This window comes from Cimex lectularius, unplaced genomic scaffold (genome assembly GCF_000648675.2).
Source record: "Cimex lectularius strain Harlan isolate CLEC.00 unplaced genomic scaffold, Clec_2.1 scaffold118, whole genome shotgun sequence".
Taxonomy (NCBI): Eukaryota; Metazoa; Arthropoda; class Insecta; order Hemiptera; family Cimicidae; genus Cimex; species Cimex lectularius.
Window position 1 is genome coordinate 875,830 of NW_019392720.1, and position 18,884 is coordinate 894,713.

The 18,884-nt window shown below is 31.9% G+C and overlaps 1 protein-coding gene and 1 long non-coding RNA gene across 5 annotated transcripts in view; one reads left to right on the forward strand and one right to left on the reverse strand.

The window, feature by feature from the left end:
• Positions 1–18,884, reverse strand: part of LOC106667160 (neurobeachin) — a 243,309-nt gene that overhangs the window by 146,813 nt on the left and 77,612 nt on the right. For 3 of the 4 annotated variants that reach the window (XM_014394896.2, XM_014394899.2, XM_014394895.2), the window contains 10 exons: positions 14,857–14,948; positions 8,126–8,209; positions 5,850–6,039; positions 5,422–5,733; positions 5,235–5,361; positions 3,339–3,447; positions 2,991–3,166; positions 2,775–2,922; positions 2,561–2,681; positions 532–668 (listed from right to left, as the gene is read on the reverse strand). In XM_014394896.2, the coding sequence (XP_014250382.1) occupies positions 532–668; positions 2,561–2,681; positions 2,775–2,922; positions 2,991–3,166; positions 3,339–3,447; positions 5,235–5,361; positions 5,422–5,733; positions 5,850–6,039; positions 8,126–8,209; positions 14,857–14,948 (1,496 nt within the window). The remainder of the gene's footprint in view (positions 1–531; positions 669–2,560; positions 2,682–2,774; positions 2,923–2,990; positions 3,167–3,338; positions 3,448–5,234; positions 5,362–5,421; positions 5,734–5,849; positions 6,040–8,125; positions 8,210–14,856; positions 14,949–18,884) is intronic. The other variant, XM_014394897.2, reaches the window with a different exon arrangement.
• LOC112126807 overlaps positions 8,674–18,884 on the forward strand; it is a 32,994-nt gene continuing 22,783 nt past the window's right edge. Inside the window, exons 1-2 of the long non-coding RNA XR_002910239.1 lie at positions 8,674–8,804; positions 9,034–9,118. This is a non-coding gene — a long non-coding RNA (uncharacterized LOC112126807). The remainder of the gene's footprint in view (positions 8,805–9,033; positions 9,119–18,884) is intronic.

Here is an 18,884-nt window from a genome sequence, read left to right on the forward strand (position 1 = left end):
CAGAAAAAGTGATATTCATGAACCCTGAATATTCTGATTCTGCAAAAAAACAGAAGAAACCCAAAAATAATGCATAAATACTGATAAAACAACAATGAAAGACACAACAAATTAGGAGTAACTGCTGAACGGTAAGTACTGAACAAAGAATAAAATAGTTGAAGGAAGAAGTATGATTGGACCATTTATGATCGACTCATATAAAATAGCAACTATGTCTGTAACACTGACAAAACTTTATGAAGCTTAGGGTATGACCTTAGGTAACAAGGCAGAGCATTGTATTGTACCATATTTGTGGTTCGGTTGTTTTATTTTAGTCTGCCTTCCTCACTGGTTTGGTCTAACAGATGCATTCAGCATTTTGCCATCATTAGTGCTGGGATTGTGCTCCTTTTTATGGCAACTAAAGTTGAAAACGACCGATTTAGAGGGTTGTCACGCCTGATGTAATCCATTTTGACCACCATCAAGCATTTTGAACAAATCTTGTATCTGATTGCACTTGATTATAACAATAACGGAACTTACCTCTGTATCGAGCTTCTTAAATTCTTCATCGTCTTCGTCCACTTCAAAGTATAACTCTGTAGACGTAATTGATACAGTTCCAGGGGCGACGATTCCAGGTGCAATAAGTTTAGCTTTTGTACTCATATTTACAGGACCTGAAATTGCAATTAGTGATCAATTTCAACAAGCGAAATTATTAACAAACGAAATAAGGAAATTTTAGTACATGTAAGAATGCAATGTGATATCAATGTTTTAATGTTTAATATAAGCTGAAAACTGTACACATAAGTACATAAATATGTGGAGAATCAAACTTGTTACTTTTCTTGGTGCGTGACCATCTCTGATGTTTCAGCTTTGAACAACTTATTAATTTCGCACTCTCACTCTCTCATTCATTCTTAAATTCATTTTTCTCCTATAATTATACTGTCTTCACATGATACTATACTGCTGTTGTCATATCCATGTGCCTCTCATATTTTTACTCTCATTGTATCTATTTGGACTATACAATGAAACAATCCTGTTTTTTCCAAAATCTGAATAAGGGACCCAAAGATTCGTTGTATATTGGGTGGCATTCCTACACACGCTTTCTATATGGACCAAGGAAACCCTTCAATTAAGTGTGAAACAATTAGCAATTTTTCTCTATATACAGAATACATACACAGTCTTTGGTACAAAATAAAGTGTCTGTGTGTCATCTTCGCATACCGTATTCTTAAACGAGTGAGGATGACCCTTCTTCTACGATTCAGATCCTATGAGGGCCATCCATCAATCGTGCTGTCAACAGGAGTTTCCTAGCTGACCCAGCCCATCAACGCTTCCATTTTCTTTTAATTATGCATTTTTTTAACATCGCAGGTGTTACCTCTGACTTTTCATTACCCTCCAGACCTATATGCCCAGGGGCTTAGACCATTTATGCTAAAATGCTCCAGTTCATAGCATCATGCTATATTCATGAAAAGTAACACTAGCTAATTATTAACTTATTACATGTATAACTACATTATAAAAATCCAGGGGCTGGGTAGTTGGGGCACCTGACTTATATCAGTCACACTAGCTTCTTAGCACATCACTTTTAATTGATCATATGAAAAAAAAGTATTATCAAAAGGTTCTGCGTTTGTCCTCTCGTCTACGACACCCAAGGGGCCATTGAGCACTGCATGCATGACAGGAATTACTTTTCTATACATTTTTTCCAATTAACTAAACAATCGTTTTCCGGGAATAGCCCCGATACCTTTAAAATCCAAGACAGCGCAGGTCCCCCGGCCTTAACTTTTGCTATTGGTTCCATTCCCTCACTGTCGGTCTTATAGTCCAAATACAGGCCCCTCCCGATCCATGTGGCTGCACGCTATCCCCAGGGGCAAACAGAGGGCTATTAAGACAGGGTAAGGAGCATCTTGGGGAGCTATTGCATACCCAATGACCCCAAGTGTCTTGATTGTATGTTCAGGCATACATCCCCTAGCATACCTGAGACTAGAACCCGCGGAGGCCAGCAATGATGATGGAAGACATTCATCATGTCTCCTTATGATTTTATTAAAGTGGGTCAGAATTCAGTTGGTTTTCTATTCCGCTACTGGCTCGTTTAAATTCTCTAGGCAAGTCAAGAGTACATGAGAGAACGATCCAGTACCTGCACTATGTTATTACTTACTTTACTATACTACCATAAATAATGTTTTGCAATTTCCAATAAAAGAGCAACATACAAAATTTAACTGTTTTTTTTTGTTTTTTTACGAGGGTTCGCACCAGCTGAGGTCATATAAGCCTCAGCTGGTGTTCTTGAAAAAAGCCCATTTGTAAGTATGTCAGGTTCGAATCCTGCGGCCCTGCATTCAAACCCGGGACCTTTACCTTACAGTGATGAGCACCGTGTCAAAGACTAAACCTTGTGGCCACCGACACCCCTAAAATGTAACTGTTATTTATGTTAAAAAATTATTTTCAATTTTTTTGTTGTGTAAGTGAATTTAAAAATATTTATTTAGTCTAAAAAAAATGTGTATACCTGTTAGATCAACGTCTAATTCTCTATCATCGCTTAGAAGGTCTCCATCATCGAGGAAGTCAGTTGACTGAACTTGTTGAGAATAAGTCGCTGCTAGCTGAGCATGGAATTCATTCCGAGCCTGGAAAAATTTACCAAAAGAACACAAACAATTAAGTTTTGCTAATCTCAAAAAATGTCTTTAAATTAATGTTTTCTGCTAATGAATGCTAACCTGCAAAATAGCATCTTCTGGCGCACCATGCTCTATAGCTGCTTTTAACGTTGCCTGAGGATGACTCGACCCCCTCGGATTGTGCACAAGCCGTTTTCTCCTACGAGCGTCATCCTCCCAAGAATCGAGTTTCCAAAATTCCGACAACCTCAAGAAATCACATGTTATTTTTTTATATTTTTTTATATTTTTTTTAACCAACAAAATTATACATACTTTGTCGATGCCGGATCAACATAACCCCAAGCACCATGTTTATTGGACAAAATATTACAAATTTTTTCTAGCAGTCGACCAGCAATAACATTATCTCTTCTCCTAGCCGCTGTTATCAGGTGATCACACATTCTTTCTTCTTCTTTACGGTCAATCAGTGTTTGCGCACATTGTGACTAAAATAAGTTTGTTATTTTATCAAGGACATAAGGGCATAAAATTACATGTTAACAACAATCCTACTTATAAACTTGATTTTGAAAAGTACTTGTAAATCACAAAAAGTGATTTTTAAGCATGATAAAATTATAAAATTAGTATGCTGAAAAAATCTGCAAGATTCGTTACCTCAAAGTCAGCGTGTTTAAGTACATCATCAGCGCGCATTCGGTTCAGAATGAACTCAGCCTCATTTGCAACACGTACAATGTGGTCTTTCATTGCATGCGACAGAAGTCTGAAGACAAAAACCATATTTACTAATAAAATATGAGAACTAGGAACTGGAGTGACTCATAATTAAATTTCATAATATATAATAAAATAATACAGTATAGTTTTCAATAATAGAGTATATTTAGATCATTTCAGTTATTAAATTAATTAGGCGCTTTGGAATGCCACCCAATATGAGAATTGTGCACGGCAGCGAGTATGTGGATCCCCTGTTCCAATACTTAGAAGAAACAGGGTTGTTTCATTGTTTATAGTAATGATATTTTTGTGTGCCCTAGTGTGTGTTAAGAATGAATGTATTTATTAGCGTGAATGTGAATTGTGAGAGAGAGCGGAATATTGAGTACCCCGTCAACCCTCAATCAAGTTAATTATATAATATCTGTGGAGGATGATGGAGGAATACCGAATACTCCATTAATGTGAGTATATGGTATGTAAATGAGAAAGAATGTACTTAATAGTGAGAGTGTGAATAGATTTGGACTTAGGAATTGATTGTGTTGGATGCTGAAATGGCCTAGTTGTTAATAGCCCCTGGGGCCCAGCCTCAGGATGGTTAATGGTTTGCCAGGCAAGCAAAAAGACTGACTACTACTCACAATAACAATCCATCGGAGAAAGAGGAAATCTTACTTAACAGAAAGGAATTAAAAACTCAAACAACAAGTGACCCATGTTGACTATGTCAGTAGAGACAGAAATTACAGAACATATCCTTATGCAACTGCCCCGCAATGTCTAGAAAAAGAGTGTGGTACGTTGGAAAGCCATTATTGAGTCTTACAGATCCAGATATCATACCCCTGAGAAGAATTGTCTAAGCCATAACAGAAAGAAAAATCTTCAGGAAAATCTTTAGCAGATATTTTGTTGTATATGTTTGTATGAACCATGGTCCGATTCTTAACCCGTTTGCTTTCAACTTTTTTTCGAACTATCTACAGAACATCATAGAGCTACTCGTAGCTCTTGAACTATTCATTTTTGAGAAAATCCAAAAAAAAAAGTATTGAAAAGAGCATTAAATTTACTTTAAAGAAGACATCCTTCTAGAACTTTCAATTTAATTTTTGATTAAAAAATCTAAATCTTTCAAAACTGCTAAATTTAAAATTGATTAAAAAACACTAAATTTGCAAATCGTTGGAAAAATTCATGGTAGATATTGGCAAATTTCATCAATTCAAAAAGTATACCCTTTTCTTTAATTACATTAAACCAAAGTGCAGAAGTTTTATGCTAAATGGGAGAAAATTGGTGGTGTAAAAAATGGGAGTGGTTCAACTTCAATGCAATATTTTGTCCTGGCCAAATGTATTTCCCAACATGATACAAAAGCACAAAAAGAAAGAAAAATTAAACAAAACACATAAAAAAGACAACAAACATAGCAAACAACAAGAGCAGAAAAATTGAACAAAATAAGAAAAAGAATACAGAAGTTGTCAAATCCAACTTTAACATAATAAAAAAGCTAAAAAAAGTATTTTTTCTCCTTTGGTTGTTCACTATATTTATCGTCTCTTTTTTTGTGTTTTGTTTCATTTTTATGTTGAATTTAGTGAGGTCTGACTCTGGACTGCCAACATTAGTGAGATATTTTTGTGGCCTTCCTGTAATTCATTGTAAATTACAAAAGCTGGAATTGCCGGCAGACTGCGAGAAGTGATGGGCTCAGCTCTGGACATGCGTGTATGTATGTGTATGCATGTGTATATTTGGGCTTATATAATTCATCAAAATATTTTTTTGCATGCAAATGCATAATAAATAATTTAAACATACCTTCCTTCATTTATAAGTTCAATGAAAGCAAGTCCTGCATGTTTTTGAAGAGAATTTTGCCACTCCTGAGAACAAAGCAGCATGACCAGTTCAACAACAGAATGGCTGTTTTTGAATGTAATTAGTCCTGGAAAATATTTAAATTAATATATATAATACGAGATATTAAAATTGATTGACATTTTACCTTTGCCTTCCATAAGCAATTCCTGGCCGTGAGAGCCCACAAGAGTTTTTGAAAGAAACGGAGCAAAATCCACCATTATTTCGCGTAGAAGAGGGCACACGGAACCAAGAGCCGATTCGAGCTTTTGGGTCAAAGAGGCTTCTCTCGACGGAGTCGTTGTGGGCGTAGTGGTCGTCGAAGGAAGATTTTTGATAGCAATATCATCAGGCATATTTTGCGGTACATCATTAGCACCAGGCACGACAACAACAACACTGACATCACCAAAATTTCTGTCCCTTGGAACATTGCCTTCATTGTCTCTCAAGTTTCCTGCAAACAACATAAATATACTTTTAATTTAAATATTTTTATAATTGAGGATTAATTAAACATTTTTTAGTTTTATCTTTATATTAACATAATTATAGTTTGTATTACGTTAGTACCTCTCATTTGCAAGTTATGCATATTCCTGTGATCGGTATCTTCATTGAGATTAACATCGGTCCAGTTTTCTTCATTCGTATTATTCGATAGTTTGTTATCATCATGAACTGTGTCGGCAGTTGTAATACTATCAGCATCACTTGCTGCCAGAGATGTTACAGAAATCACTTCTTCGACACAGCCAACACTCTAAAAAGATGTTATAAATTAATCAACATGATAAATAAAAAACATAAATGAAGCTTTTATAAGAAACTACACATTTGTATGCAATAACATGTTTATGATTTTACACTAAGGTCAAAGGGTAACACCAAATAACTAGCTAAAATACAACATTAAAGGAAAGTAATTATTTGGAGATTGTGAGATGCGGTCTAGTCTCACTATCTCCAAATAATCATTAATTAACGGTCACTAAACACCACACAAATTAAGGAAAGGTTGAAAGATGTACTTTTTAAAGAAACTGTAGAAAACATGAAAATAGAGAGGTTAAATCACATAATTTGAAAATATTCCAATTACAAACATACACACAACAATCAATTACTAAACTACTCACTATTGTACAATAGTTAATTTTTTTTCAAGTTTTGAAAAGAAAAAATAACCATGGGGTACAAAATATTGGGCTGTTTCAACAGAAATGTTTAAATTATGGACTGCTTGCCTGGATTAGCACATCACCCAACACAGCGATAGAAGTGCTATGAATCTTACCAATTTTAAATATAGTTCTTGAGGAAATGGAAAAACTTATACCTTGCATATAATTAATTGAGAGAAAATGTTGAAGGAAAACAAAAACACATGGTCAAATTGGTTACTGTGCTGTTTTATTTTTTTTTAATAATGAGTGTTTTTATTGGAATATAAATTGCAACTTGTGTTAAATAACCAAAACACCACAAATTAAAAAAATTTCAACAATTTTCACAGTCAGTGAGAATAACTACAAAATTTTTCTTGATTAGACCAAAGAAACAAGGAGTTTGATAAATTGGCCAAGGAAAGTACAGTCACAACACCTATCGGCCATGATCTCTTTTGCGACATACCAATTACCAATATACACAGACATATTAATTACCGAAAATGTAGATCCATCAGGCAACGGGTTAAAAATGAGTCCTTGGTTCAATGGTAAAGCCCAGACATGGGAAAAGTTCATTAAAAGACCATCGCAGAAACTAACTGCTAAACTACTAAACTTAGAGCTAGAATGATAGTAGTCTAGGACACAGGTCAGGAGAGTAGTTCACCACAATGACTTTAAGACTGTGGATCGTTAAAGTGCTCAGTTCAATGGCGTTGTGTTCCAGGACCGATGCAAACCATTAAAGGACCATCACAGAAGAGCAGAACTACTAAACCTTGTTAGACCTAAAATGATAGTAGAACCACTGACAATGTCCACTGCATATGTGTAGTCCTCCACAACACCCTTAAAGTCCATACGCCAATAAGCTCTAGATAATAATTAAAATGCACTATCGAGGCAATGTCATGAAGAGACTGAATCCTTCTAACCTAAAACATAATGTGCAAATATTTTGACTGTCTCTCCCCTTTTCCTGATTTTCTAATAAATCGCAGAAAAATATAAATGCACTTGAAAGCAAGAGAGAAAATGTAGACCAGGATATCGAGCTTTGGATGAATGACATTTAATAAAAACCAAAGGCCTTTTAAAGGAAGGAATATAAAATTGGAGAAAAATAGTTTGGAATGGAACAATGGATACATTTCAATACAGTTTCTCTGAAGCTATAAGCCAGTAAAATTGAGTGAATGAGAGGATAACATCTATTATTTCCTCCCTGCTATTATCCTCTATTTAAACATTTAAACGGTATGTATCCTCTATTTAAACAATGTACTTTTAAATTGCAGATGGTAATAATATATTTATAAATACAAATCAAAACAAAACCTACTAGGTAATTTTGATTGCAAACTCATGCATTTGAAACAGCCCAATATAAAACAAAGGGAAAATAAAACATAAAGTACCTTTCATAGGAGAAAAATGGATCAGATTGAAAAATAAAATACTATAACTTACTTAGTTTTAAGTTTATTACTCAAGTACTGGAATTTGGAAATGAAGTAAACAATAATTTTTTATTGTTAAAAAAATCACGTACACTCAACTCGTGCAATTTTTTTCTCAATATAACAGTTAATGTTATTTACATGGGAACAATTCAATGCCAAATTATATTAATATTTATCTGAGCTATAGCTATTTTATGCTGATTTATAATGATACCTTATTGGAAATGTTGAAATGTTGATGCCTTCCGTTATACCGCTGGTCCTCAATTTCATATGAATGATGAGGATATGAGGAGCGCTAAATTAAAAATTAATCATTTGCTTAAAGTTATATATTAACATTTAGCTAGATTTTTTTAACAATATTTTAAACCAGTACACGCTTTTAATAATAAGGATTTATAGAAAAATAAAAGTTTTTGTTTTTTATTAAATAATTTAATTAAAGGCATCACCATTGTAAATTGGATATAAGATTTAAGCTGATAATGTTTTTTTTAAATTTTACACATTTTAGGAAATTCAGTATTGAGTGGGACAAAACTACCAAACAGCTTAAAGGGAGTATATGCAATAAAAGCTAGTATTTAGTGAGAAATTTTGTATGAAAAAATATGGAGAAAAAATTTAATTAAGAACAACTTAATTCCTATATTAGATTCATTTGACACACAAGGGAAAAAATTGTTTTAAACATATTACAATACATTAATTATAAAATTATTTTCAATGTTTGGTTTTATTTTTGTTTTGGAGGGGAGATCGAGAATGATATTTTTACTTAATAGAGTGGGCATAATGCTGTATTTTAATAGATTAGTTAAAAGATAATTCTTAATCGCAGATTTGTTGTTTTCAACGACCCAGATTTCGAGTATTAAACACTGGTTGTAGTAAGTCAATTTTTAATTAACTGACTTTTTGTTTGCTTTTTTTATTATGTTTGTAATTTTCAAGTTAATTTATTATTCATAATAAAACAAATATTATTTTATTTTCAAACAATAATTTATATTTTTTTAAATTTATTTTTTTTTGTTTAAATTTGTTAAGTCAACAAAACTTTGTTATTTTTACTTTTATTATATAAGAATGTAAATAATTTTTTTGTCAAACAAATAGAGAAAAGAGCGCTGTACTCGTCATATCAAGTAGTAGCTTGAGAGCAGTCGTGGCGTCTACTTCTATCAAATCAAACAGTTAACAGGTTAGCAAAAAATATTTTCTTTGTTTCTTTTTGTATGATTTTTTAATTGAGATTTTTCTATTTTATTTTGAATAATTTAATTTGGTTTGTTACTTTAAAGAAAGGAATATAATTTTTTTTAAATTTGGATTTTTGTTTATTTATATTATTTCCACTGCACAGCAAAGATCTGCTATCTGCTAAATAATTTTTTTTTATATTATTATTGTCCCACTTGGCACGTATTTGAATAAAAGGTGCCATAAACTATAAACTACCACCAATGCAACATGTTCCAAAGAGAAGCTGAGTTTTTGATGTCTCTCAATTTTTAACTTATGAAAAACATGAAACACAACTAAATATCCTAATAAATACTGTAAGAAAATTATTTTAAATTAATGGTTAATTTGTACGTTAAATATTATTTAAAATAGGAGGCAGTACATAAACATCTATTATATTATTAATGCTCTAACTCCATGTTTATTTTTAATTTTTTTTTTTCAAATTTCTCAAACCAATCTTGTGCCTTCCCTAAGTTGAAACTGTGGAACTCTGTGATATTTAAATTTAAATTGTTTTTTGTGTTATTTAGATGAATGAATATGAAAATATGAAATTCAGAAAATCTGTTTAATATAGGCAAGTGTCCTTAACTCTCGTTTTAATTTCTCTGCCACTTTGTTATAAATATATAGATATTTAATATCGCAATCATTACAAACAAGTTTGTAAACATAGTTTTTTGACAAGTTGTCACCCTTTTCTGTAAGTTTTGAGAGGATGTTTCTAAGTGAAAAAGTAAAAGCTATTCTAAAACCTTCTTGTTTAAGAATTTCACCTACTTTTCCTGATAGTTCCCCAATGTATGTAAAGCAATTAAAACCTAATCATTTTTTTCTGATAGGGTGGCTGAGTTGGATTGTTGCTTCTTTTAAAGTTACTATTTTATATTCTTTTTACTAACAACCTATTAATAAATATTTCTCGATAGTCATTGTTTTAGGCAAGATTTTAATTGTTTGTATTTCTTTTTTGTAATTAGCAGGTGTTAATGTGAATTTTAACACAAAATCTATGAGCCAAATGAAACCAGCAGCTTTTCGGGCACATGGGCGAGAAGAATCTGCTGGTATCATAGTGTCTGTAGTTGTGGGTTTTCTATGTATGTCTATTTCAATTAGGTTATTTATTATGGGCAGTTTTAAGTTTAAAAAGATTAAACAACAACAATCTTTATTTATTTCCAATGTAAAATTTGTAGTAGGGTGTAAAGAATTAATTAATTGGAGGAATTCTTGTAGATCCTCTAGTGTTCCGGATCATGTGAAATGAAATATCGTGTACATAGCATTTCCAAAAAAGGACAGATTTAATTAATTTGTTATTAGATTTGAAAAGAATTTTTTCAAAGTTATCCTATATTGTTCCTTCACAAGGGAAACAAACCTACAAGACCAGTAGTGTCCTTTTATAATTTTCCATGCCACAAACTCCCGATAACAATTGATAAAATAATTAAAAGCCCACACCAATTTCAAAACTACATTCGGTATCAACAATTCTTTACAATCAAAAAAACAGATAATGAACATTAATATACCAAACAACTGTTTTAGTGTCATTTGATGTTACTGATTTATTTACAAATACTCCTGTTAAAGAATGTACTAAACTAATAAAACACAAACTGCTGAGAAATAAAAACGAGAGATAAAGAATACTTGCCTAAATTGAACAAATTTTCTGAACTTAAAGACCATCTAAATAAAACAAAACGCAATTTAAATTTAAATACAACAGTATTACACCATTTCAACAAATGGAGGGAACAGATTTGTAGGAGAAATTTGAAATAAAATATGTAAAATTAAGCATGAAGACAAATGCATAAATAATATATTTTTGTTTACTTCCTATTTTAAACCATATACCTAAATAATATTTGACATACAAATTAATCACTAATTTAAAAAAAAAATTAGTAATAATAATAGTATATAATTTATTGCAAAACGTTATAAACCTACATAATATGTATATAATTTAAAGTAAATGTACAGCATGAGAGTCCATCTGTTGGAGGTCGATTTACATTTGTCTTAAATTTTAAGTTGACAGAAAAAATAAAATAAATGCAATTAATTATTAAATAAACATTAAAATTAATAGTTTAATTTTTAATAATTACGTTACTTACAAACAAGCATTACAAACCATAATTTTTTCTTCATTTAATTTACAATAAATATAGATTATAAATTATAGGGACTAGCAATTTAGAATGAAAAAGCTTTAAATTTAAGAATTAAATTGTAATATTAACTTTTGGTGATAGTGTAAAGCATGGCACGCATAATTATAAATTTTTGAAATCATTAAGCAACAAGTCAATAAACTGAGTCCTATTTAATTTAACAGTATTTAAATGCAGAAGCTGAATCTCAGATAAAGATAAGTGCACTTTGCAATCTTCTTTAACACGGTCCTTGCATAATGAACAAATTACATTTTATTTAGCCCGAAAAGGTGCACCATCGAATTATCTTAAAGTATTTGCTGTGATATTATTTATTTGCATTAACATTCATGGTTTTCACACGTTCAAAATTGAGCAACATCAAAAACCATTTTCTCATTGGAACGCCATCTTACTATCTTTTGCAAAATTTACTATCATTTCGACACTTCATTTTTATTAAAATTTTCTCAGATCTTCGTCGTATTTTGAATGAAATGAAGAAGACAAAACCTAAATTGGCTGTTTAGACCAGGAATCGGCAAACTACTGCCACTCGTTTTTCAATCTGGCTTGCAATTTATTTTATTTACACGGAAACATTGCAAGTAAATCAAATGGAAATGGTGTTACACAATAGACATTTGGGCGTAGATATACCTAGTGTCTTTTTTTGTCTTTTAGTTTTTAAAGAAGTTTGGTGGTTGAATAAGGATTTAAAAAATCCTGTCCTCCCACTGCGACCTTCGAAAGTGCACTTTTTCCCTATAAAACTAAGCACTTTCCTCGGTGCCTCTTCACACACTTCTTTTGGTGAGAGAATTGCCTTACCAAAGTGGCTGTACCGTAACCGGGCTAATACTTCTCATTCTGATATAAGCAGATGTCTCTGGTTCCTCCTGACAGCTGACAGAGTCGTCTTCTCTCTCTGCTTTGCCCATCTTCTTTAGGTGAGAATTAAGAAGGCAGAGGCCGGTATAGAGGCCTAATTTTCCTAAAATCCTGCTTACTGAGAGAGAGAAGTTCTTTCACCTTTTTGAGAAATGTATTAATCTTTGCGTTTGTCTCTCATTCCTGGTGCCTTTGTCCAGTTATTCTTTCTCAAGCTATTTTTCCAGTTCCAATTTAACCACAACCACTCTGGTGCACCTGGTTGCGGTCATGGTCCCATGTGTGATAGGCCTGCCCCTTTTTTGTACCTTCATATCCAGAAAACCATTTTAAAGAATTCTTGTTGTGTTTTCCTCAAGCCATTAGACAATTAAGGCTTTCCCAGTCACGTTTGAAGTTGAAAGCACAGACATTTAGTGACTTTATAGCTGCCTGATAGTCAGAAAGCATGTAAATCTGTGCACCTTCGCTATTTTTCTTTATTAACTCCTGTGCACAGAGTTGTATTGCACGGATTACAGATATATTGTATAGTTAGTAAATATTACAGTTATTATCATAAATGTCAATAACTTATGTGCCAAGGATATGTAGCATTTGCCTGGTAATTCCAGACAAAAAGCAATTTTCATTTCTTTGAAAATAGAACAAAAAAAATTTCTCTCAAATCTAGATAAGTATATTGAGAGTGAATGTATTTATTAGCATGAAAGTGTCAGACCAATGGATATGATAACTGCAGTATAACATTATCCATCCCTAAACATTATGTAAGGACATTTTACTAATCACACTTTAATAAGAAAAAGAATATTCACTTTTAAACTCAATGGTTGGCTCACAGGACCTGATTGTTGAAGAGGGATCGTCCTCAAGCGATTAAGGATAGGCCATGTCAGGTTGACACAAGGACTCTTATTTTTAGGTTAAAATAAAAGGTTATTTATCCTGCAATTGTATAAAGGTTGAGCAACCATTATACAATTGCAGGATAAATGTTTCCCATTTATGTCCTTGACTTCTGGGGCCGCTCACCTCAACATAACTTTAAAATTAGCAGTTTCCCATTTAATTGAAGAGTTTCCTTGGCTCCATATAGAGCATGTAGGAATGCCGAGTAAAAATTACTCATATACACCAGACCAGCAAATCTTTGGAACCCCTGTTCCTATTTTTAGAGGAAACAGGGCTATAATATACAAGAGTTTATTACAAATTACACTTTACTATGAAAATGAGGACCTGACTTGTAGAAGAGGGATCATCCTCATCCTATTAAGCATAGGACATGCATGGATGACCCACTACCATTACCACTGAGTTAAAGACCGTGTGCAGAATTTAGCTTATATAAATTGGTAATCAATAACAACATATATTTAATAAGTCAGTTTCAAATCCATTTGAGGATCATCTGTCTTTTGTTAACATTTTAAAAACATAAAATAAAGCACATCGCAGGGTAAAAGTTGAACAGGAATCAACTGAGATTTTCACACATTTCAAATTGAGATTCAACTTGAAAGGAATGACTCAAGACTTGACCGAAAAGTTTGTCTAGATCAAACGTAAGATAATCAACAAAAGCTGAATCATAAGAACATAAGATGCAGTATGTAACACTGATCATTAGGAAGATTTAAAAGCAATGTTTATTATTATTATTTATTTATTTTTATTTATTTATTTATTTTTTATTTTATTTTTTTTTTTTTTGCTTTAAGCAAGTGACCTATTAAAACATACCTATTCATGTTTCAAGCTGACCCATCGAACCATATTTGGCTTATGGATTGGCCTTTTATTGAAAAAATGTGAAAGTTGAAAAGGAGCAATAAGAAAATACATTAAAAAATTCTTATTGAAATATACTTAGAACCTGCCCAATAAAATTTGTAATAATTTTCTCTTTTTTACCTTCATACCATGTGCCCTGTGTATATGTTTAAACACTAATAGAAATAATTAATTAAGGTTTTTAGTTGAGATGAAAAAAAGTCAATGGCACAAGCGGGATTCGAACCCACGATCTTCGGCTAGATACGCCGCTGCTCTACCACTTGAGCTAGCGTGACCTCGATTAAAAAACTCATAAGGTGGGGTTGAGATAGGAAGTTGATGTCCGAGTGGATCGAGGTCACGATAGCTCAAGTGGTAGAGCAGCAGCGAATCTAGCCGAAGATCGTGGGTTCGAATCCCGCTCGTGCCATTGACTTTTTTCATCTAACTAAAAACCTTAATTAATTGTAATGTATTAATTGGTCAAGCGGACCACGAAATTAATGAATTTAAAGAAACTAATAGAAAGTATCAATTTTCAAGGAACCTTAAAATCCCATTAATTAATTCAATTATTATAAACATATATTAACTCATAGGTACTTAAAGAAAAATCAGAATATAAATAGAATTTTGTTTGTTATTTTGAGGTCCTCTAAATACATTGCATCTAATAAAACATTAAACTGATATTTAATAAACATTCATTTATTAAAAAGAATTAAAAAATGTAAAAAAATAAATAAGCACACGCCACATTAAACACCAATTGCGAAAGACGAAATGTTGCTAATTATTATACATGATAAAATTAATTATCAAATAGGTAAAATAATTGTATACACACTTTGACAGAAGAGGATCCTGTTGATTCGGGAGGGTTCCCGCTGAGTACAGACGAGCTGTTTTCATCTACAACGATTACATCACATTCTCCTTCTGAAAATGAAACCGAATGAATACATTTGACTCAAAATTGTCTAGTATCGTGCAATTTATATTAAAGGTAGAAGATTAAAAAAATGAAATGCATAAAGTACCAAGCGAATTTCTCATTTGCAACCATTCAAAACAAGCAGCTATTCTACTTTCATACGCAGGACGATGGCCTGCTTTTTTAAATGTGTGCATTAATTACATAATTTTGATGTGGCCATTTTACATCATTTTACATAATTAACATTAAATTATTTTAGTACATGCTTTGACATAGAGTAAAAAGAATTTTTTTTTAAATTTGTATGCAAACAACATACAAAAAGAATCAAACAAGAAACTGTTTATGATAATTTGATTACAACAAACAAAATTTATAATATACACACTATTTCATAAGCAATTTGGAAAATAGACGAATGCTTCGCTTTGTAGATTAACCAACTTAAATTAAAAATAAGCTCACTAAAAAGCAAAGTTAATCCAATTGTCAGATTTGATTAACCTTAATTATTCTTGTTTGCTCGATTAAAATAAAAACAGAAACTATAGTTTTAGTAGTTTTAATACAATCATACAATTATTTTTGGGCCTTTCGTTAAACCTGCAGCAATATAAAAATTACAAAAGTGGGCACACGTGGTTCTCAAGTCCTTTTTTTTAATTATGACAAAATTACTGTAAAAATAGAAAGTTAACTTAATAGCAACATCATACATCATAGAGACAAATAGAATGAAAAATATGAGCATAAACATTTATATATGTTGAACCGGCATAGAGTCACTACTAGGTCTATCTCAACTCACTGTTTTTTTTAGTTATTCAAATGTGTTTCAGTATTATGCCATCTTCAGTGAGGAACACAAGTTCCTAATAACTCAAAAAACTCGTGAGTGGAGACAGACCCAGTAAGTGACCCCTGTCTAGTTCAACATGAGTCCACCGACTCACAGGCCAAAACCCATCATCAAATAAACATTTATAGTATAAAAGGCTAGTTAGTAGTAGTAAAAGGACTAATTCAATACTAACTTAAACAAATGACATCAAATTCCTTGTTTTTTAAAAATATTTTAAAATGATTTTGAACTTTTCAGTCTTCTTCATTATTTCAGTCTTTTTCTAATTCTTCCTGATTAGATAGAAAATTAAGTGACACTCAAAGACAAACTTGCCTCAGTGTCACTGGAGCCATGAGTACAATGCCAACTATGGCGTTGGAAGTGTTGTTAAACCTTCCACCGACCATAATTTAATCCAAGGAGAAGCCTGAGCAGCAACTGATAGGCTCATAAATGGACAACCATCTGCAAGGATATGCCATGTCAACAAACAATGGAAACTGAGTGAGGAGGTAATTCAGATGTCATACTAGACTTGCCAATTGACACCACCACTCCAAAATAAAAACTTCACCAACACGTGCAAGGTTTTTATTTTGTTGTCAATTTTGTTTGTTCTAATCAAACTATCACTCCTAATTATTTACCAGAAAAGGAAGAGTGGGCCAAAGGAATACCTCTGAAGGTCAATTCCTTCTGGTATAGTGACTGCTCAAAGACAGATAGAATCACAGGAGCTGGAGCCCTCGGGATGTATCTGAAGACCGAACTGACTTTAAACATGGGTAAATATGCTTCAGTTTTCCAGTCTGAAATCATAGCAATAGAATACTATGCCAGAGAAATAAAAAGGCTAGGAACTCAGTCCAGGATGATAGCCATTCTCTCTGACATTCAGGTAGCACTTAAGGACCTAATGCAAGGTAAAGGCAAAAAGTATGTGGAATTATATGGTAGCCCTGACAGAAGTCAGTGACATCAACGACCTAACCCTGGCATTTGGGACATAGAGACAATGAGAAAGTGGGCATGTTGGCCAAAAAAAGGTGCCAATATATACTTTCTAGGTCCCGAACCCTATTGTGGCCGAGCATCTTGCCACAAAAAGGATGCATTCAAAAACGGTCGCTTTTAAAAATAACATGATTATTCGGTTTGAGCGATGTAAAGCATTCTAAAAAATGAAAGGGACCACCTTCTCTTTAACGGGAAAATGACACATGTTGCTCCCTGTCTTTAAAAACGTATAGAACAAATACTATACTTTTGCGAAATCGAAACATAAACTCCAACTAAAACTACAATAAAAAGGAAATTGTTGCAGTACCACTATGCACCCACTGCAGGGTTGAAATAACAAAGGCTGGTTTAAGTATTACAGAAAATATAAAGACAATCCAGTTTATTTTTTATATAATATGTTTCTTCACACCTAACTTTATTTCTTTGTTTGATTTTAACATTTTCAGGGGCAAACGAGGTGATCTAATTTTAAACCAATTTATTTATTCAAAATTATAACTTTTAACCATAACTGTAAAATTGCAGCTAAATTCAGTTCAGAATTAAACAATTATAACTTTAACACTAAGAAAATTGACAATGTTGAAATCTGGATGAAGTGCAAAGAAAAATATTACAAAACAAGTCATACAGTTAAAAAAAAGAGTATAAAAAATATAAAAACAGCATACACATTATTTAATATTTATCAACAGCCAAAATATCTTGAATATGCTTAAGCAAAGGGACACAGGTAATTTATACACCTAGTAAAAAACTGTAGACAGTTTCAAACTTGAAAATATGAAAGAACCTTAGTCAAAATGCAATAAAACAATAAAATTAAAAAAATGCAGGCAAGCTATATTAGTTAATAATTTTTTTATTAACTATTTTATATAACTTATTTTTTGTAAATTGAATTTTTTTGTAACTTTTTACCATCTCGCAGTGAGAAAAAATTCTTATTTTTTTAAACTATATTTTTAATGATTTTCAACATAAAAGCTTTATCTACAATAATCAGAACCATGTGGTTGATGAGGGTACAACCATTGCAATGGTATAAATTATCATAACCATGCTACAGAAACTCTGAGCTTTTATACAATTAACACTTTCATGTATCCATTTCATGAAGTAAATGAACATAATAGATTAAACATATATAAATGCTATAAACAAAGTCATTAAAACAATAACATTTGATAGTCACAAAAAAAAGAAAGAAAAATATCATGCAATCATGCGTTCTAAAAATCACATTTGTTACTTCATTAATCTGAAAATTACGTTGTTTACCTAAACAAATTTCTTTTGAAGTAACAACAGAAAAATTAAGAGATAGGATGCAAAACGAAACACAAAACTATAACTATCTTCTTTCAATTTATCGTTTTAGCCTGTTAGCAGGCCACGCATGCCATTTATATATATAATTTAAATAATAAGTAGATTTTGTTGTTAACTTTGTTTAAACAATACAGTTTTATTTGGTATGGTATTAAAAAGTTAGATAAAGTGATGCATAGTGATGATTTTTCAATGCTCAAACAACAGTGAAGCTTGGTAAGTGATATTAAATGCCAGTGTAATATTAAGAGTGCCAAACAATCTTATAAACTCATCATTACATTGCGATTAGTAGAAATTATTTTAAAAAAATCAAAATAGAAAATACATCAACAAATAAATGTCTTCATTCAATATGCTGTAAAGTATGAACTTATTTCGAACTTAAATGATTTAACATTAAAAAGTTTGATCACAGCTTTACTTTAAAAAAAAAATCCAAAGCATTTGATGTTATAACACCCCGTCTCAATAAATCTATGTAATTTAATTAGCAATTACATATTAATAATGATGTAATAATGTTGTTAATATTAATGAGAATTCAGAAAAGCAAATAGTACACAAAACTGAACTCGGTTAAAGTTAGTGACCTGATCATGCTTTCTCACATATTCCTAAAAATTACTACCTTACTCAGCTTCCTGCCTAGAATGGCAAGAATTTCTGTAACAAATTTGGTACAGTAAGTAAAAAACTAAGTCAAATATAAAACAAAAAGGCTTACAAAATATTTATC